The 18503-nt window shown below is 43.5% G+C and overlaps 1 protein-coding gene across 1 annotated transcript in view; it reads right to left on the reverse strand.

Annotated features, from left to right (window-relative positions):
• IGFBP7 (insulin like growth factor binding protein 7) overlaps nucleotides 1–10322 on the reverse strand; it is a 79911-nt gene extending 69589 nt beyond the window's left edge. The window contains 1 exon segment of the mRNA NM_001102300.2: nucleotides 9814–10322. Coding sequence (NP_001095770.1) covers nucleotides 9814–10288 — 475 coding nt within the window. The 5' untranslated portion in view covers nucleotides 10289–10322.
• Nucleotides 10323–18503: the final 8181 nt, after the last annotated feature.

Genomic DNA, 18503 nt, shown 5'->3' on the forward strand with positions numbered 1-18503 from the left:
GCAACGCAAGGACTTCTCATTGCGGTGACTTCTCTTGTTGCAGAGCACAGGCTCTAGGTGTGCGGGCTTCAGTAGTTGTGGCACACAGGCTAAGTTGTCCATGGCATGTGGGATTTGGGCATCCGGACCAGGGATTGAAACTGTGTCCCCTGCATTGGCAGGTGGATTCCCAACCACTAGCCCACCAGGGGAGCCCAAGTTAGTGTTTTCAAAGGCATCAGATCATTTGCCATTAATCTAACTTGGGACAAAACGAAATTCAACTATTTTACACATTAATTTTAAGTCATAAATAAACATCCCCCCCCCCCCCCCCCACAATCAACCTTTTTTCTTTTTCCTGACCTCCTCACTTTGTCTCAGAGGTTTCATGGAGGCGATGGGATACTGGTGGGGTGGTGGTCTTAAATCAGCCTGAAAGAGCCACACAGATCAGGCTTGGCAAAGTTTCCCTTGGGTGTTTCTATAGTCTTTCCCATTCTCCTATGCCACTCATAAAGAGTAAAGGACTCACTGGGAAAACTTTAAAATTTCCTAACATAACCAGGCTCATTCATTTACATATTCCTAAATCTTCTTCCAAAGTCTTCTTCCATCTCAAAGCTTTTTAACAGTGCTACTCCTGGATCTAAATTACAAAAAAAGGTTACACTCATATGCTCCCTGGCATAAAAGTTCTTTTGATAATATTTCAAGGTTCTTTTTTTTTTCCCCCAAACAGTTGGCTAAAAACAAAATGTTATCTGTCTTACAGTTAAAAACACAGACGAGGTGAGATCATTTGTGAAGCAGCTTAAAGTAAAGGAAGCACCATAATCTTATCCACTGGGGGAGGAATTTAGAATGAGGGAAGGCTGGCTGGCCTTGGATTCTATTCAAGGGAGTTCTGTCACTAAACTACACAAAAGAGAGCCTTATAAGGCAGTTTCTTCTAGAAGGCAAATCTATGACAAACCCAGAGGGCAAACTCTAGAGAAAGACGGGAGAGCGTATTTAAGGGCATTAAATAAATGTCTTCTCAGCTCAGTCACTCCATCTCATACGTCTAGAATGTAAAACGTCTTAAAAGACCTTTCATAACCTTATAACATCATCTCCCAGACACTTCCCCTCCTCCCTTAGGTTATCTCTCGGTTTCATAAAAAAGAATCTTTGAAACAGAATTCTCCTGACTCCCACCAGAGCACATTACAGGATTCAACAGCTTTTACTGCAAGTTCTTACTTGTGTGTAATCGAAAAGTGCCTCGTGGCTATTTAATTCCAAGCCTGTTAATTTGTCTCCTGAAGAATTGCAGAACAGTAGGTCAGGCACCTTCCATTTAATAACTAATTCCTAAACCATGAAGAAACAGTAACTTGTTCTTTGGATTACTTTCCTCTAAAAGAATCTTAAAGCAACATATGGAATGGGAGAAAATATTTGCAAGTGTTGCAACTAACAAGAGTTCAATTTCCAAAATATACACACAGCTCATACAACTTAACAACAACAAAAAAAGGACTCAATCGAAAAATGAACAGAAGACCTAAACAGACATTTTTCCAAAGAATACATACAGACGGCCAATAGGCACATGATGCTCGACAATGCTATTAGAGAAACGTAAATCAAAATGACAGTGAGGTACTACCTCACACCAGTCAGAATGGTCATCATCAAAAAGTCTACAGACAATACATGATGGAGAGTATGTGGAGAAAAGGGAACCCTCTTACACTGTTAGTGGAATATAAACTGTTAGAGACACCATGGAAAACAGTATGAAAATTTCTTAAAAAATGAAAAATAGAGCTACCATATGATCTAGGAATCCCACTCTTGGGCAAACATCTAGAGAAAATCATAATTCAATAGATATATGCACCTCAATATTCATTGCTGCACTATTTACAATAGCCAAAACATGAAGAAACCTAAGAGTCCATTGACATATGGAAGGATAAAGGAGATATGGTCCATGCTCAGTCACTCAGTCATGTCTGACTGTTACTCCATGGACTGCAGCCCGCTGGGCTCCTCAGTTCGTGGGATTTCCCAGGCAAGAATACTAGAGTGGGTTGCCATTTCCTCCTCCAGGGGATCTTCCCAATCCAGCGATCGAACCAGTTTCTCCTGTGTTGGCAGGTGGATTCTTTACCACTGAGCTACCTGCTGCTGCTGCTGCTAAGTCGCTTCAGTCATGTCTGACTCTGTGCGACCCCATAGACAGCAGCGCACCAGGCTCCTCTGTCCCTGGGATTCTCCAGGCAAGAACACTGGAGTGGGTTGCCATTTCCTTCTCCAATGCATGAAAGTGAAAAGTGAAAGTGAAGTCGCTCAGTCGTGTCCGACTCAGCGATTTTCCAGGCAAGAGTACTGGAGACCGAGATACCTAGGAAGCCTCAAAAGAAGACGTGGTACATGTATACAATTGAATACTATTCAGCCATAAAAAAGAACGAAATAATGCCATCTGCAGCAACATGGATGCAACTAGAGATTATCATATGTATTAAATGAGAAAGAGAAAAGACATATGATATCACTTATATGTGAAATCTATAATATGGTGCAAACTTATCTATGAAACAGAAATAGACTCAGTAACATAGAGAACCAACTTGTGGTTGTTGGGGAGGGGGAGTTGTCAAGATGGAGTCCCTCTTTTAAGATGCTCCCAGTCTAGTGGGGAAGACAGACATTCAAAGAGCCCTTTTCAGGCAGTGGAAGGTGCTATACTAACTAGAAGAGCTCCTTCTTCTCCCAGGAGCTCTGCTCCATTGCTGAAATCCTCACAAGGGCCCTCAGCATGGCTTGGCCCACCCCCACTTAAAGCTGCTCATCCACCCCTATTTTCTATGCTATTTCCCTTGTGTACATTCTTCACAGTACATACTATGTGAAACTACCTGTTTACTTGTTTGTGTTTAAAGTTTATGATAGATGCCATGAGAGAGGGATCTTGTCTATCTTATTCAAGGCTGCTTACCCTGAGACTAGAAAGAGCACCTAAAAATTCATATATTCATTCATTCAACATATATTCAAAGCATTTACTAATGCCAGGGACTGATTTAGGCCCTTGAGGAGAGAACAGGGAGTGAAATTCCCCTTCCCTCATAGAGCTTGTTTTCAAGTTGAAAAATGAAAACAATGGATATTCATTGAGTGCTTTCTATGGATCATCTTATTGAATCTTCACAACAGTTCTATGAGAAAGGTATGATTATAATTCTTATATTACAGGTGAGGAACCAAGGCCCAAAGAGGTCAAGGATCATGCTCAAAGCTAAGTAAGTGGCAGAGTTAAGATTTACACCTGGGAGTCTGGTTCTGGAGCTCAGCATCTTAACTATTCTGCTAGAATGCCTTGTGCTCACATACACACAGTACATGTGCAATAAATACTAGCTAGAAAGCAGAGGAGCTGAATAGGTATTTTCCCCAAGAAGACATGCAGAGGGCCAATAGGCACATGAAAAGATGTTCAGCATCACTAATTGTTAGGGAAATGCACATCATAACCACAATGAAGTATCACCTCTTGCCTGTCAGAATGGCTGTTACCAAAAAGGCAAGAACTAACAAGTGTTGGTGAGGATGTGCAGAAAAGGGAACCTTTGTACACTGTTGGTGGGAATGTAAATTGGTGCAGAAACTATGGAAAACCATATGGATATTCCTCAAAAAATTAATAATAGAACTACCATATGATACAGTTATCCCACTTCTGGCTACTTACCCCAAGAATACAAAAACACTAATTTGAAAAGATAGAGGAGATGGTTAGATAGCATCACCAACTCAACGGACATGAATTTGAGCAAATTCTGGGGGATAGCAGAGAACAGAGGAGCCTGGAATACTGCAGTCCATGGAACTGCAAAGAGTCAGATACAACTTGGCAACTGAACAACAAAGTCTGAAAAGATATACGCACCTTAAGTTTATCATAGAATTATTTACAAAGGTACAATAGCCAAGATAGGGAAACAGTGTTAAGTGCCCAGAGACACATGAATGGATAAAGATGTGGTACACACACACACACACACATATATATATATACAATGGAATATTACTCAGCCATAAAAAAGATTAAATCTTATCATTGGTGACAACATGGAATGGATCTTGAGGGTACAGTGCTAAGTGAAATAAGTCAGAAGGAAAAAGACAAATACTGTATGATTTCACTTCTATGTGTAATTAAAAAAAAAAAAAACAATCCAAGACCCAAAATAAATGAACAAACCAAGCCAAACAAAAACAAACAGGTAGCTATAGAGAACAGAGCAGTGATGACCAGTGTGGGTGGGGTGGGGTAGACAGCAAAATGAGTAAAGGGGGTCAACTGTATGGAGACAGATGGAAACAAAATTTTGGTGGTGAGCACCCTGCTGGGTATATAGAAGTAGAAATATAATGTTGTATACTTGAAATGTATCTAATGTTATAAGCCAATGTTACCCCAGTAAAAAGTAAAGTAACATCCTCCACCTCCCACAGAGTATATAGACAGACTCAGAACATTAAAAAATAAAAAAGATGCCTGGAAGCCATCAGCTTCACATGTGTACAGAGCTGTGTACAGAGCTGTGTACACAGAGCTGAAGAAGGACAAGAACATAATTATGAGGGGTAAGGAGGGGAGGGGAGAGACAAGGGGTTTCATAAAGACAATGATACCAGCTGATCCTTGAAGGCTAAGAGTTCCAAGAGTGGAAAGATAAGTGAAGGTGTGACTGCAAACAACAGCTAAGAGCAAACAATTACTGTGGCTGGACCATAAAGGTGGTTGGAGAGAAGAGGCCAAAATCAAAATAAGAGAGTTATTGTGAAGTGCTAGGTAGTTTTAACTTGGTCCTAGAGGTACTAGCTGAGCTATTCAAAATCCTTCAAGATGATGCTGTTAAAGTGCTGCACTCAATATGTCAGCAAATTTAGAAAACTCAGCAATGGCCACAGGACTATAAAGGTCAGTTTTCATTCCAATCCCAAAGAAGGGCAATGCCAAAGAATGTTCAAGTGAAAGTGCTAGTCACTCAGTATAGTCTGACTCTGTGACCACATGGACTGTAGTCTGCCAGGGCTTCTCTGTCCATGGAATTCTCTAGGCAAGAATATTGGAGTGGGAAGCCATTCCCTTCTCCAGGGGATCTTCTTGACCCAGGGATCGAACAGTAGTCTCCTGCATTGCATGCAGATTCTTTACTGTCTGAGCCATTTGCTTATTTCACCTGCTAGCAAAGTTGTGCTTAAAATCCTTCAAGCTAGGCTTCAGCAGTACGTGAACTGAGAAATTCCAGATGTACAAGCTGGGTTTAGAAAAAGCAGAAGAACCAGAGATCAAATTGCCAACACTTGTTGGATCATGGAGAAAGCAAAGGAAGAACATCTACTTCTGCTTCATTGATTATGCTAAAGTCTTTGACTGTGTGGATCTCAACAAACTGGAAAATTCTTGGAGATGGGTGTACCAGACCACCTTACCTGTCCCCTGAGAAACCTCTATGCAGGTCAAAAAGTAACAGAATTAGAACTGGACATGGAACAATGGAACAACTTCAAAATTGGGAAAGGAGTATGACAAGGCTGTATATTGTCACCCTGCTTATTTAACTTATATGCAAAGTATTACTTATTTATTTGGAGTCGCTCAGTTATGTCCGACTCTGCGATCCTGTGATCTGTAGCCCACCAGGTTTCTCTCTCCATGGAATTTTCAGCCAAGAATACTGGAGTGGGTTGCCATTCCCTTCTCCAGGGGATCTTCCCAACCCAGGAATCAAACCTGGTTCTCCTGCATTGCAGGCAGATTCTTTACCGTCTGAGCCACCAGGGAAGCCTATATGTGAAATCCACCATGTGAAGTGCTGGGCTGGATGAATCACAAACTGCAATCAAGATTGCTGTGAGAAATATCAACAACCTCAGTTATGTAGATGATACTACCCTGATGGCATAAAGTGAAGAGGAACCAAATAGCCTCTTGATGAGGTTGAAAGATGAGAGTAAAAAGGTGGCTTGAAACTCAACATTCATAAAATTCATGGCATAACATCATGGCATTCGATCCTATCACTTCATGGCAAATAGATGGGGAAAAAGTGGAAGCAGTGACAGATTTTATTTTCTAGGGCTCCAAAATCACTGCAGATGGTGACTGCCAGCCATGAAACTAAAAGACACTTACTCCTTGGAAGGAAAGCTATGACAAACGTAGAGAGTGTATATAAAAGCAGAGACATCACTTTGTCAACAAAGGTCTGTATAGTCAAAACTATGATTTTTCCAGTAGTCATGTACAGATGTGAGAGTTGGACCATAAAGAAGGCTGAGTGCCAAAGAATTGATGCTTTCAAATTGTAGTGCTGGAGAAGACTCCTGAGAGTCTCTTAGAAAAGAGATCAAATCAGTCAATCCTAAAGGAAATCAACCCTGAATATTCATTGGAAGGACTGATGCTGAAGCTGAAGTTCTAGTACTTTGGTCATCTGATTTGAAGAGCTGACTCATGGGAAAAAGACCTGATGCTGGAAAAGATTGAAGGCAAAAGGAAAAGGAGGCAGTAGAGAATGAGCTGGTTGGATGGCATCACTGACTCAAGGGACATGAATTTGAGCAAACTCCAGGAGATGGTGGAGAACAGTGGAGTCTAGTGTGCTGAAGTCCATGGGGTCACAGAGTCGGAAACGTGACTTAACAACAGAATAATAGCAAACAACAAAGGTACTAGCAAGAAAGAGTCTTTTAAGAATGAATTCTGATTCTACAAGTAAAAAATTAATTCTGAGGGAGAAGAGGGAATGAGACACAAGGACCAAGGGATTGCAAAGTAACTCAGATATAAAGGATTATACACAAAAGGAGTAACCAAGACCCAGAATAAAGAGGCATGGTGTTCTTCCCTGTGAGATTTTATTACATATCTTGGCATCTCTATCAACTTTTTTAAAAATTTATTTTTATTTGTTCGGCTGTGCCAAGTCTTGGTTGTGGCATGTGGACTTTTATTTGCAGCAACCAGTCCATCCTAATGAAGATCAGTCCTGGGTGTTCATTCATAGGACTGATGTTGAAGCTGAAACTCCAATACTTTGGCCACCTGATGTGAAGAGCTGACTCATTTGAAAAGACCCTGATGCTGGGAAAGATTGAGGGCAGGAAGAGAAGGGGATGACAGAGGATGAGATGGTTGGATGACATCACCAACTCAATGGACATGGGTTTGGGTGAACTCCGGGAGTTGGTGATGGACAGGGAGGCCTGGTGTGCTGCAGTTCATGGGGTCGCAAAGAGTAGGACACTACTGAATTGAACTGAACTGGGATCTAGTTCCCTGACCAGGGATCGAACCCAGGCCCTCTGCATTGGGAGCACAGAGTCTTAGCCACTGGACCACTAGGGAAGTCCCTCTATTAACTTTTAATTAAACTGAATTTTCAAATCTCTTCTAGTTACTCATGACTTCAGGGACCTCAATAAGATCTAATGGCACTAAATTCATGATGACAGTCTTAGGTGAGATTACTAGGTCACTACCTTTTAGATTGGGGTTCTCCTGGGCTCCAGGGAAAGTGCTCTGGGTGACAGGTTTGTAACTCATATGGATACTTTGTTAATCAGCAAGACCAGACTTCTTTTGTTCATCTTCAACTGTACAGCATCTAGCAAGAGTGCCGACACCTGCCACATGGTCTCAGTAAATGCAGGTTAAGTGAGACAAACAGTGATGCCCTCTCCATCTCAATACTTGAGGATGCATAACTTGAGTTTCTTCTGAGGGTAGAAGAAGAACCCTTTCTAGACTGGAAGAACCTAGAAAATGCATTTCTATTCTTTGCAAAGTCCCAGTACTAAATGGCACAGAGGTTAAAGGCACTCTGATGGGTTTGCTTCTGTGATGTGTCAAAACACATTCAGGAATCAGGAGAAATAAATTAGATCTGGCTTTAGTCCCATTTATCTCTGCTGTGGAAACGTACTCCGGTGGACCTCACATTCTTTTCTGCTCTCCCTGGCTTTTTTCTATAAAATGGTCTCAGGCACTAGACTCCTTAACTCTAAATTTAGATTGGGGGAAAAAAACTAATTTATGACAAAGTTTCCAGTTTCAGAAGCTATTTCTCTTAACATTTTCCCAAACATAAAGGAAAACTAGGTCTGTAACCTCATGACATTGGAGAGATGCTGAGGATCTCGGTTTACATGATAATGAGGTTACATGACTACTTCTACATGACTAACAGTCTCAATGTTTTATAATTGCACTGTGTGAGTGTTTAGAGATGTAAATAGCAACGAGGGAAGATGCATAAAACTAGCTACAGGCTAGAAGTGACCATAATACTCAAATAATCTCCAAGCTAACCTTCTGCTCTGATAAGGCAAATTCCACTGATTTGGAGACTGTGGGGAAAAATTCCCCTTGGAATGTGTAAGAAAAATGTCAATATTTGGAATGAATTCTTCAACTATGCACATTTCTCTTTTCATGGTATGACTGATAAGTTAGATCCAAAGGAACAAATGACTGCTTCTGTTGGAAGAGCATGTGGATTACTTTGCATTGTGGTTTTTCTAAGTTTAAGGTGATGATAATATAAATAGTTAACAGCAAGTTGGTTACACTATTTAAAGCTTTCAATCAGTGACATATGACCTATTTGCCATTTGGACTTCTGGGAAAAACTCTAACAAAATAACTGGTTGGGAGCTTGGAGAAAGTCTGAGCTGTGTTAAAGGACCAACTGCTTCTGTCATTTCAGGAGAACGGCCTCCTCTCTCCCTTTCTCTGCCTTGGCTGGGACCAGGAATGGGGCTGCCAAAGTTGGATTTCTAACTTTCCCCTGAAACTGCTTTCTATGGAAAATGTTATTTCAGACTTGAGAATTAAAAGCCCCCTCCTTTTATTTTGCAAGTCCAGACTCTCTTTATTTTCCCCTTTCATTTACGGCAAGTTTGGACTTGTCTGGAATAAAATAAACGACCAAACATAACCTCAAAGGCATTCCTGCTGAAAAGTGCATCCTGGGGACAAATTATTAAAAAAAAAAAGAAGAAGAAGAAGAAAGAAAGAAAAGAAGGAATAAGAGAGAAAAACAAAATGGTTATAAGGTTCATAATATATACGACATCTTTAAAGAGGTATTTTTTTTTCTCCCCACAAATAACTAGCTAGTTTAAATTACTGTTTGAGAATCTGTAAAGTCCAGTAAGTGAATTATTTCCCTTGACATTAAGAAATCATGAAATCTAATTTTTAAAATTCTTACAATCTAGTCCATCAAACACGAGACAACTTCTCTCTGAAAGTCCTTATTCTGTATTTCATTGTCAAACTCCTTTTCCCTATCTCTTGCCTTCATCTCTATCTAGACACTCAAGCCAAGAAAGAAAGAGGCGAAAATGTATTTCTGGGTTCCGCAAAGAGTGGGGGCAGCTTTCGTGAATCGATTTGCCAGTTGTTAGTATGAGCTGGGTGGGCTTTGGGGACGGGAGAGTCTATGGTATCGGGAAATCTTTTCTATATATTCGTTCGCTCCACGAGTCCTCACTTTCTTGGTGCACGCACCGAACTCTCAAAATAAAATCACACACACAAAAAAAAAAGAAAAAAGAAGAGGAGGCGTCGTCCATCACTCCCTCCCGGCATCCCACGACCGCCAACTCCCCCAGCTCTTGTCTCCTGGGATGCCCACGGGAGGAGCCGCGGGAATCAGCCGGGCGCGCGGGCCGCAGACGCCCTGCCGGGTCTGCGCCGCGAGGGGGCGCCCGGCTCTCTCAGCGGGGCGGGGCGGGATCCAAGGGGAAAGCGCAGGTGCCCACCTTGCTCGCAGGTGCCCTTGCTGACCTGGGTGATGGCCTTCTCCCCGCGGCTCTCGGCCCTGAGGCTGGCGGCGCGCAGCTGGCAGCCGCTGGAGTAGGTGACACCGTCGCTGCCGCACACGGGGTAGCGGCTCTTGCACACACACACGCCGCTCACAACCGGGCCGCCTGCTGCTGCCCCGGCTTTACCCTTCCGCCTCTTGCGGCTCTTCACGCACTCCATGCCCGGCGCGCAGTGCCCCCTGCCGGCGCCGCCGCCCCCGCACGGCTCGCCCTCGCCGCGGGCGCATACCGGGCAGCAGCCGCACGCGTCGCGGGTCTCGCCCAGCTGGCAGCCCCGCGGGGGCAGGGGCGGGCAGGCGGCCGGCTCGCAGGGGCCGCAGGCGTCCGAAGAGGAGGAAGAGGAGAGGGGCAGGAGCAGGAGCAGCAGCCCGGCGGCGCCGAGGAGCAGGGCGGGCAGCGGCGGCCGCTCCATGGCGGGGCGCGGTGGCGGCAGCGGGAGCGCGAGTGAGCCGGACCCGCAGGCCAGCGTTTTAAACCCGGCCGCGGGAACCACACCCCGGGGCGGCGAGAGCGGGGCCGCCTAGCCCGCGCCGCCCCGCCCGGAACTGCGGGGCTCGGGCGCGCCCCTGCTGGCGGGGCCGGGCGGGGCGTCGCGGGCCCGGGGATGCTCTGTCTCACGCCCCTTGGCTTTGGGTTTTAGCTCCGAGCGCGCCCCGCCAGGTCCTGCTCGGCCCCCTGCTCCCCAGGGCTGCGTGCACCCCATCCTTGGGGAATCGCCCTTAGTGAAAACAGCTCCCTCACAGCCTTGTTCCTCGGCTCTCATAGTCCGAATATTTATACTTCTTCATAACAACTTTGAGATGATCTCCTGTGTAATCCATCATATTCTTGTGGGTCTGGGAGACCTGAGTAGTGATCGTTCTGCGGTTTGCGAAGCTCTTTTAAGAACAATTCGTTTTCCAAACCCCACTTGGAGATTTTGTGTCCCGGTTGGCCACAAGCCCGGTGTGGTCTTGGGTGCCGAGCTTAAAGGACAAATTGTTGCCAACCGCTCCTCTTTCTGGAACCTCATAACTTCCTGCTCCCCCTGTGCTTTCTCATGTCAAGTTTTATGTGTGAGTAGTGGAACCCATGCGAGAGCTGGTTGTGTCCTCAGTTTATAATATGTGGTGCTGGACTGCCACCAAACCCCTCTGGAGGCCTGAGCACGACTTGAGGGCGTGGGGAGGGGGCGGGGTGCGGCCACTGAGGCCGCTAGAGCGCCCCAATTTTCACCAGTCATTCTGTTGAGGTTTTTATTTTTATATAAACGACTGACAACTCCCCCCTCAGTCTTCCTGAAAAGTACTCTGGAAACTCAACTTCAAAGCTTTTTTCTGAGAGAAAGGGCTCCATGAATCCCTCTTATTAAGCAGACTTTTAAGTTGTTTCCATGTTTATGAAACTTAAGCACTGCCGTGTGTGTCCTTCTACACACTGCATTTGAATTCTTTGAATTCTTTTTTCTTAGCATAAATCCAAGGGTTAGGATTGCTAACTCAGTGTGCGGGTCACCATACCACCAGCAGTCTCTAGATGTCACTCTCACCAGAGGCTTCCTTGGATAATTATTGTACATTTTTTTTTTTTGAAAATTAGTCACAAAATTCAGAGAATAAAATATCAAGGGCCCTCCTATCGGGAAAACTTAGCTCTTATTTTCTGGCTTCTCCTTAGCATATTCTAGAAAAGTGTATTTTTCTAGCATATTTCTAAAAAAAGCATTTTTTTTCTTTTAAAGGTCTATGTTGACAAGAAAATTGTTTATAAAACAATGAAAAGTCTTTAGAGCAGATTTTTCATAAGTGTTCTTACGTTTGTCCCCCAGTTATAGAGTTTACACGACCCAGTCTACTGTCCCAAATTGAACCAAATGCAGACAGGGCACTCTGATACTGCCTATTCTATTTCAATTTTATGAATTCCCTGGTCAAGGTCTACTAAGTTGACTTCATGACCCGCTGTGACTATTGTAGTTTTCAGGTCTCCAGAACCTGAGACAAAGATTCCTGTGCAAGTCGTTTACCTGAGGTCAGGATGCATCAGCTGAGGGGAGGGGGCAGAGGCAGGAGGAGGTGAGCAGGAGGGAAGACAGCCAATAAATGTATTGATTATCAAGTTGGCTCTGGGCAGGGTGGGCTCTGTGATCAGATTCATCTGCCCTCAGACTGTATAAAGTTTTGTGTAGGGAGGGTCTGGGGAGTAGGGGCAGGCACTGACAGCAGCTGCACCACTCAGGGCTGTACCTCACAGGGTTTTTCACAAGCTGAGTGGAGTCAGCAGTAAGAACACAAACGCATGGCACAGTAGTGTCTCTTCGATGGGGGGACCTCATTGCCCAGCAAGTGGAAGGGCAAGCAGGGTTTTTATCACTGAAGGGAGTGCCTTGGCTCTGTGTGATGACACCAATCTGGAGGACTTGAAAATAGAGCCATGTGGTTATTCAGAAGAAGGAGAAAAGGCAGGAAAGGGGAGTCTTACAAAGAAACTTGACAACTCCTGCCTTTCAAGAAGGAAGATACTGTTTCCCATTCAGCTTCAGTTCTGGTGAGACGAAAAGCCTAGATATGTAGACGAGATATGTTCTCTGCAAATAGAAGAATTTTCCTTCTTCCTGTTTCATCTGGATGCCCTGTATCTCTTTTTCCTGCCTAAATGCCCTGGTTAGAACCTCTAGCATTACATTATATATATATATATATATATATATATATATAATATATGTATATATTATATATAATATTATATAATAGAAGTGTTGAGAGTAGGCATCCTTTCCTAGTTTCTGATCTCAGAGGGAAAGCTTTCAGTCTTTTGCCATTAAGTAAGATGTTAAACATCTATGTTTTCATAGATGTTCTTGTTACATTGAGGAAATTGCCTTCTATTTCCAATATGTGGAGTGCTTTTATCATGAAGAGGTATTGCATTTTGTCAAATGCTTTTTTTGCATCTATTGAAATGATCAATAAAGATGTATTTTATTCTATGATATAATGTATTACCTTAATTGATTTTTGAATGTTGAACCAAAATTGCCTTCCTGGAATAAATTTCACTTGGCCATGATATATAGCCCTTTTTTTTATGTTTCTAGATGAGATTTGCTAATATTTTGCTGAGGATTTTTGCATCTGTTTTCATAGGAGATATTGGATTATAATTTTCTTTTTGTGTGATGTCTTTGGTTTTGATATCTGGATAATAGTGGTTTTTGTAGGATGAATCAGAAAGTATTTCTTCATCTTCTGCTTTTTTTGGAAGTTTGTGAAGAATTGGTACAATTCTTCTTTAAATGGTAAGTAAAATTCACTGAAAGACTTCCCAAAGAAAGGCAATGCCAAAGAATGCTCAAACTACCGCACAGTTGCACTCATCTCACATGCTAGTAAAGTAATGCTCAAAATTCTCCAAGTCAGACTTCAACAATACGTGAACTGTGAACTTCCAGATGTTCAAGCTGGTTTTAGAAAAGGCAGAGGAATCAGAGATCAAATTGCCAACATCCGCTGGATCATGGAAAAAGCAAGAGAGTTCCAGAAATACATCTATTTCTGCTTTATTGACTAGCCAAAGCCTTTGACTGTGTGGATCACAATAAACTGTGAAAAATTCTGAAAGAGATGGGAATACCAGACCACCTGACCTGCCTCTTGAGAAACCTGTATACAGGTCAGGAAGCAACAGTTAGAACTGGACATGGAACAACAGACTGGTTCCAAATAGGAAAAGGAGTACGTCAAGGCTGTATACTGTCACCCTGCTTATTTAACTTCTATGCAGAGTACATCATGAGAAACGCTGGGCTGGAAGAAGCACAAGCTGGAATCAAGGTTGCTGGGAGAAATACCAATAACCTCAGATATGCAGATGACACCACCCTTATGGCAGAAAGTGAAGGAGAACTAAAGAGCCTCTTGATGAAAGTGAAAGAGAAGAGTGAAAAAGTTGGCTTAAAGCTCAACATTCAGAAAACGAAGATCATGGCATCCGTCCCATCACTTCATGGCAAATAGATGGAGAAACAGTGGAAACAGTGGCTGACTTTATTTTTCTGGGCTCCAAAATCACTACAGATGGTGACTGCAGCCATGAAATAGAAAGATGCTTACTCCTTGGAAGGAAAGTTATGACCAACCTAGATAGCATATTAAAAAGCAGAGACATTACTTTGTCAATAAAGGTCCATCTAGTCAAGGCTATGGTTTTTCCAGTGGTCATGTATGGATGTGAGAGTTGGACTGTGAAGAAGGCTGAGCACCGAAGAATTGATGCTTTTAAACTGTTGTGTTGGAGAAGACTCTCGAGAGTCCCTTGGACTGCAAGGAGATCCAACCATTCTGTCCTAAAGAAAATCAGTCCTGGGTGTTCACTGCAAGGACTGATGTTCAAGCTGAAACTCCAATACTTTGGCCACAGCTGACTCCATTTGAAAAGACACTGATGCTGGGAAATACTGCAAATGGGAGGAGAGGGGGATGACAGAGGATGAGATGGTTGGATGGGATCACCAACTCAATGGACATGAGTTTGAGTAAACTCTGGGAGTTGGTGATGGACAGAGAGGCCTGGCATGCTGCAGTCCATGGGGTCACAGAGTCGGACACGACTGAGCAACTGAACTGAAAATTCAGTGAAGCCATCTGGACCTGGGCTTTTTCTTCATTGGAAGTCTTTGGTTATTATTTCAGTCTGTTTACTTGTTATAGGCCTGTGTTAGTTTGCTATGTCTATCATAACACAGTACCACAGACTGTGTGGTTTGTACCACAGAGGCTGATTATTTTCACAGTTTTGGAGGCTAGCAGTCCAAGATCAAGGTGCCAGCAGGGTTGGTTTCCTGTGAGAGTCATAAGGGTAAGATCTTCCCCACTTCAGACAAGTTGCCACCCATAAAATACTAAGAACCTTCATCTCTTCACTGAACAAGACTGCTACTTTACCAATTATAGCTTTATATTACTCGTCTTCCTTCCTTATAGATATGATATATTGAGATACTCAGTCACTGAATTATTTCTATCTAGGGCAAGCTCCAGCTTCTTTGAACCTTTCCCAACCAACCCCAAATCCCATAATAGTTTCTTTCTAACTCCCTCTTACTGGAACTCCCAGCAGTTCTGTATGGAGTCTATTCTGTTTTGCTATGATGAGTAATAAACCCACCTTACTTGACTACAGGTATTTTCCTGGTGGTTTTTAGATGAAAGGCAGTGACACATGAGCTATCTCCTTTTAGCCCCTTCTCTTCTATCCAACTTCAGCAAAAATTTCTCCATCCCAATCCATGTATGTGTAGTGGCTCAGTTGTGTCTGATTCTTTGTGACCCCATAAACAGTAGCCCACCAGGCTCCTCTGTCAATGGAGTTTCTCTAGGCAAGGATACTGGAGTGGGTTGCCATGCTCTCCCTCGAAGCATCTTCCCAACTCAGGGATCGAACCCAGGTCTTCCGCATTGCAGGCAGATTCTTTACCATCTGAGCCACCAGAGAAGCCCAAGAATACTGAAGTGGGTAGCTTACCCCTTCTCCAGGAGAACTTCCTGACCCAGGAATTGAACCAGGGTTTCCTGCATTGCAGGCAGATTCTTTACCAGCTGAGCTTTAGCCCCAATCCATAGTACAATCTAATACCCTTCACTGATGGGTCCTCATACCTGGCAAGCATCCTTCTTGGTTGGGCATCTTTGAGACTTCTCTGGCTGGAAAACTTCAGTGGCATTTGTAGAAAACCCATGGTGCCATGCAGCCTATCCTGCTGTGTTTCTCTGTGCCCATCCTTCTCACCAAATGTCTAATTGGAAAATGGAATGTTTGTCTCCCTGTATTGCAATAATCACAAATACATTGGCTTCCCACTCTTCTTACTTGGCTTCTTTGGGTGGGGGCGGGGAGAGGCATGGGAGAGGAGAAGCCCCTTGCATCCTCCAATAGGCTTTTATCCCACAACATCCTTGTATAGAGTGGGGGTTAGTGTGCTGCTAGAGTTGATTGAGGTAGGGCTATTTAGGAAAAATTCGAGGAATAGTCTGTTCCAGTTCTTGGTGGCCCTTTTTCAGAATGTGAGGACACATTATTTTGGGTTATGGATCTTAGTGTCATTTTCAGGCAAGAGAAAAGTTGTTCTATTCAACAGTCTGTTATAGTAATTATCTATCATCTTCATCATCATCTCACTTTTCCCCCTCTCCTTCCTCCTTCTTCATCATCATCAGTATGATTTTCAGGTGGTGGGGTGGGATATGGGTGACCATCCTAGCCCAGATAAACAGCACATAAAAAGGAATGAAGGCAGTGGAAACCATTTTAGTACATTTCAGCAACCAGAAAATGTCCAGCACAGCTGAAGGAAGGTGTGTATTGGGAAAAATGGGGGGAAATGAGTCTGGAAAGAGGGGAGATGTTGGATGACCTAGGACTTTGCAGATCATGCCCAGGACTTTGAATTGTGACTTCTAGCTGACAGTGAGTTGCTGAAGGATGCAGGGAAGAGGCAAGATCAGGTTTGCAGTGTAGGAGGGAAATGGATTCACATGGAGATGGACTTGAAGAAAGAATGTAATGTCCACAGTGCAGAGGCTCCCTGAAGCCTATGCTGTGGCTTCCTGTGAATTACAAAACAGCACCCCAAATGAGCAGCTGCAGGACTGAGGGTACAAGATTGGTAAGCATCTGGCACCAAGAACAAGGAACATCCTGCTCCTGAGAAGTGGACCTAGCTCCACCAAGGTGCATGGCCTGGCAGGTGGAGGGAAGGCTGAACTTTATCCTCACTTGTTCCCTGGGCTGGGCACCCTTGTGCAGTGTGCAAAGCCTTACAGGGAAGTTTGCTCTGGTGCCAACACTGTCTGGTTCAGAATTGGCACTCAACTAAAAAGCTTGGAAAGTAAATGGATGAAAGGGAAGATCAGTTGGACAGCCTCAACCACCCACTACTGCCAACTACTACTGCCATCCAGCAGAAATCAATGAGAGCTTGGAGCAAGTCCGGGCCGTGGGACTGCAGGGAATGGACCATACCATTTCTTATCCTTCCTGGACACATTTGTGAGCACAAGGCAGGCACTGTTCATAATTACACTGGACAACAGGCATAAATCAAGATCGTCCTGGACACCAGGAACATATGGTCCTCCTAAGTAGAGAGGAAGGGATGGTTGAGGCATCTTTAAGAGGTAGAGTCTATCAGACCTCAGGAAGCTTCTGACTGGGAAGCAACTCAAGAGAAACCTCGACATTTCTTGCATGGAAGATGAGACAATAGCTGCTGTGGAAGCAGGTTTGTGTTGGGGGAAGGAGATAGCCATTTATAGGTGTTAATAGCCTATATGAAGCTGAAGCTCCAATAATTTGGCCATCTGATGCAAAGAACTGACTTATTGGAAAAGACCCTGATGCTGGGAAAGATTGAAGGCCGGAGGAGAAGGGGACGACAGAGAATGAGATGGTTGGATGGCATCACCAACTCAATGGACATGAGTTTGAGCAAACTCTGGGAGCTGATGATGGATCAGAAGCCTGGCATGCTGCAATCCATGGGGTCACAAAAAGCCGGACACGGCTGAGTGGCTGAACTGTACTGAATAGCCTATAAAATTCAGTATTAGAGACAGAACTTGGAGGACTCTCTAGAGGTCACTGATTTTGGACATGTTGATTCTTTTTAAATTAATTAGTTAACTTGGTCATATCGAGTCTTAGTTGCGGCCTGTGGGATCTTTCTTTGAAGTGCATGGACTCTCTAGTTGCGGTGTATGTGCTCAGCAGTTGTAGTGCACTGGCTTATTTGCACCAGTGCATGTGGGATCTTAGTTCCCCAACCAGGGATTGAACCTGCATCCCCTGCATTGCAAAGCAGATTCTCAGGGAAGTTCCTGGCCATGCTAATTCTTTACAAAAGCAGGTTTGTCCTTTTTGGACAGTTCTAGAAAGGGAAGCGAGAGAAGTTCTCTAATAATTATATCACATTACTCTAGGGGTGCTTCAGGGCCCCGACTAAGAGTCAGCCCTTGAAGTTTGTTTTCTCTGTATGTGAAGTCTCTCAATGATAAAATCTTATTGTTTGATAAAGGACAGAAACTGATTTCTTATCAGCTTTCTATATCTGACCTCTTAAAAGACCTGTCGCTATGCAGGGAAATAGCTAATGATATAATTGAAAAGGCGATAATAGCCTATAAAATTCAATATTAGAGACAGAACTCGGAGGACTTCTCTAGAGGTCATTGAAAGCTAGCTGACGCGAGTGTGCTGTTAGCCCTGATGGTAGGTCATCAGGGGCACAGAGATAACCGAGAACTCTAAAAGATCATTGAGGAAGATGCTCTTGTTTGTATTCAGCTCTGTTATTTGACAGTCTTTCAAGATTTAAGAAAGTCACTGAATAATAAGCCAACTTCCAAATATACAGAGTTGCAAAGAAAATGTAGGTTTAAGTTCTGGAGCCTCATTTACCGGCTTACTGTAGTAGATATATCACGTGAGGATCTGAAACCTCTAGGAGTTTCATTTCCTGGCTTAAAATTCATTATTTTACACCTTAACTTTGAATTGATGTATACTTTTACATTTTAATTCCTGTATGAAATAAGTTAGAGAGCATTGCTTTTTGTGACAACAAGTAGGAAGAAATCTCTTTGGGTTATTCC

This window comes from Bos taurus, chromosome 6 (assembly GCF_002263795.3).
Source record: "Bos taurus isolate L1 Dominette 01449 registration number 42190680 breed Hereford chromosome 6, ARS-UCD2.0, whole genome shotgun sequence".
NCBI lineage: Eukaryota > Metazoa > Chordata > Mammalia > Artiodactyla > Bovidae > Bos > Bos taurus.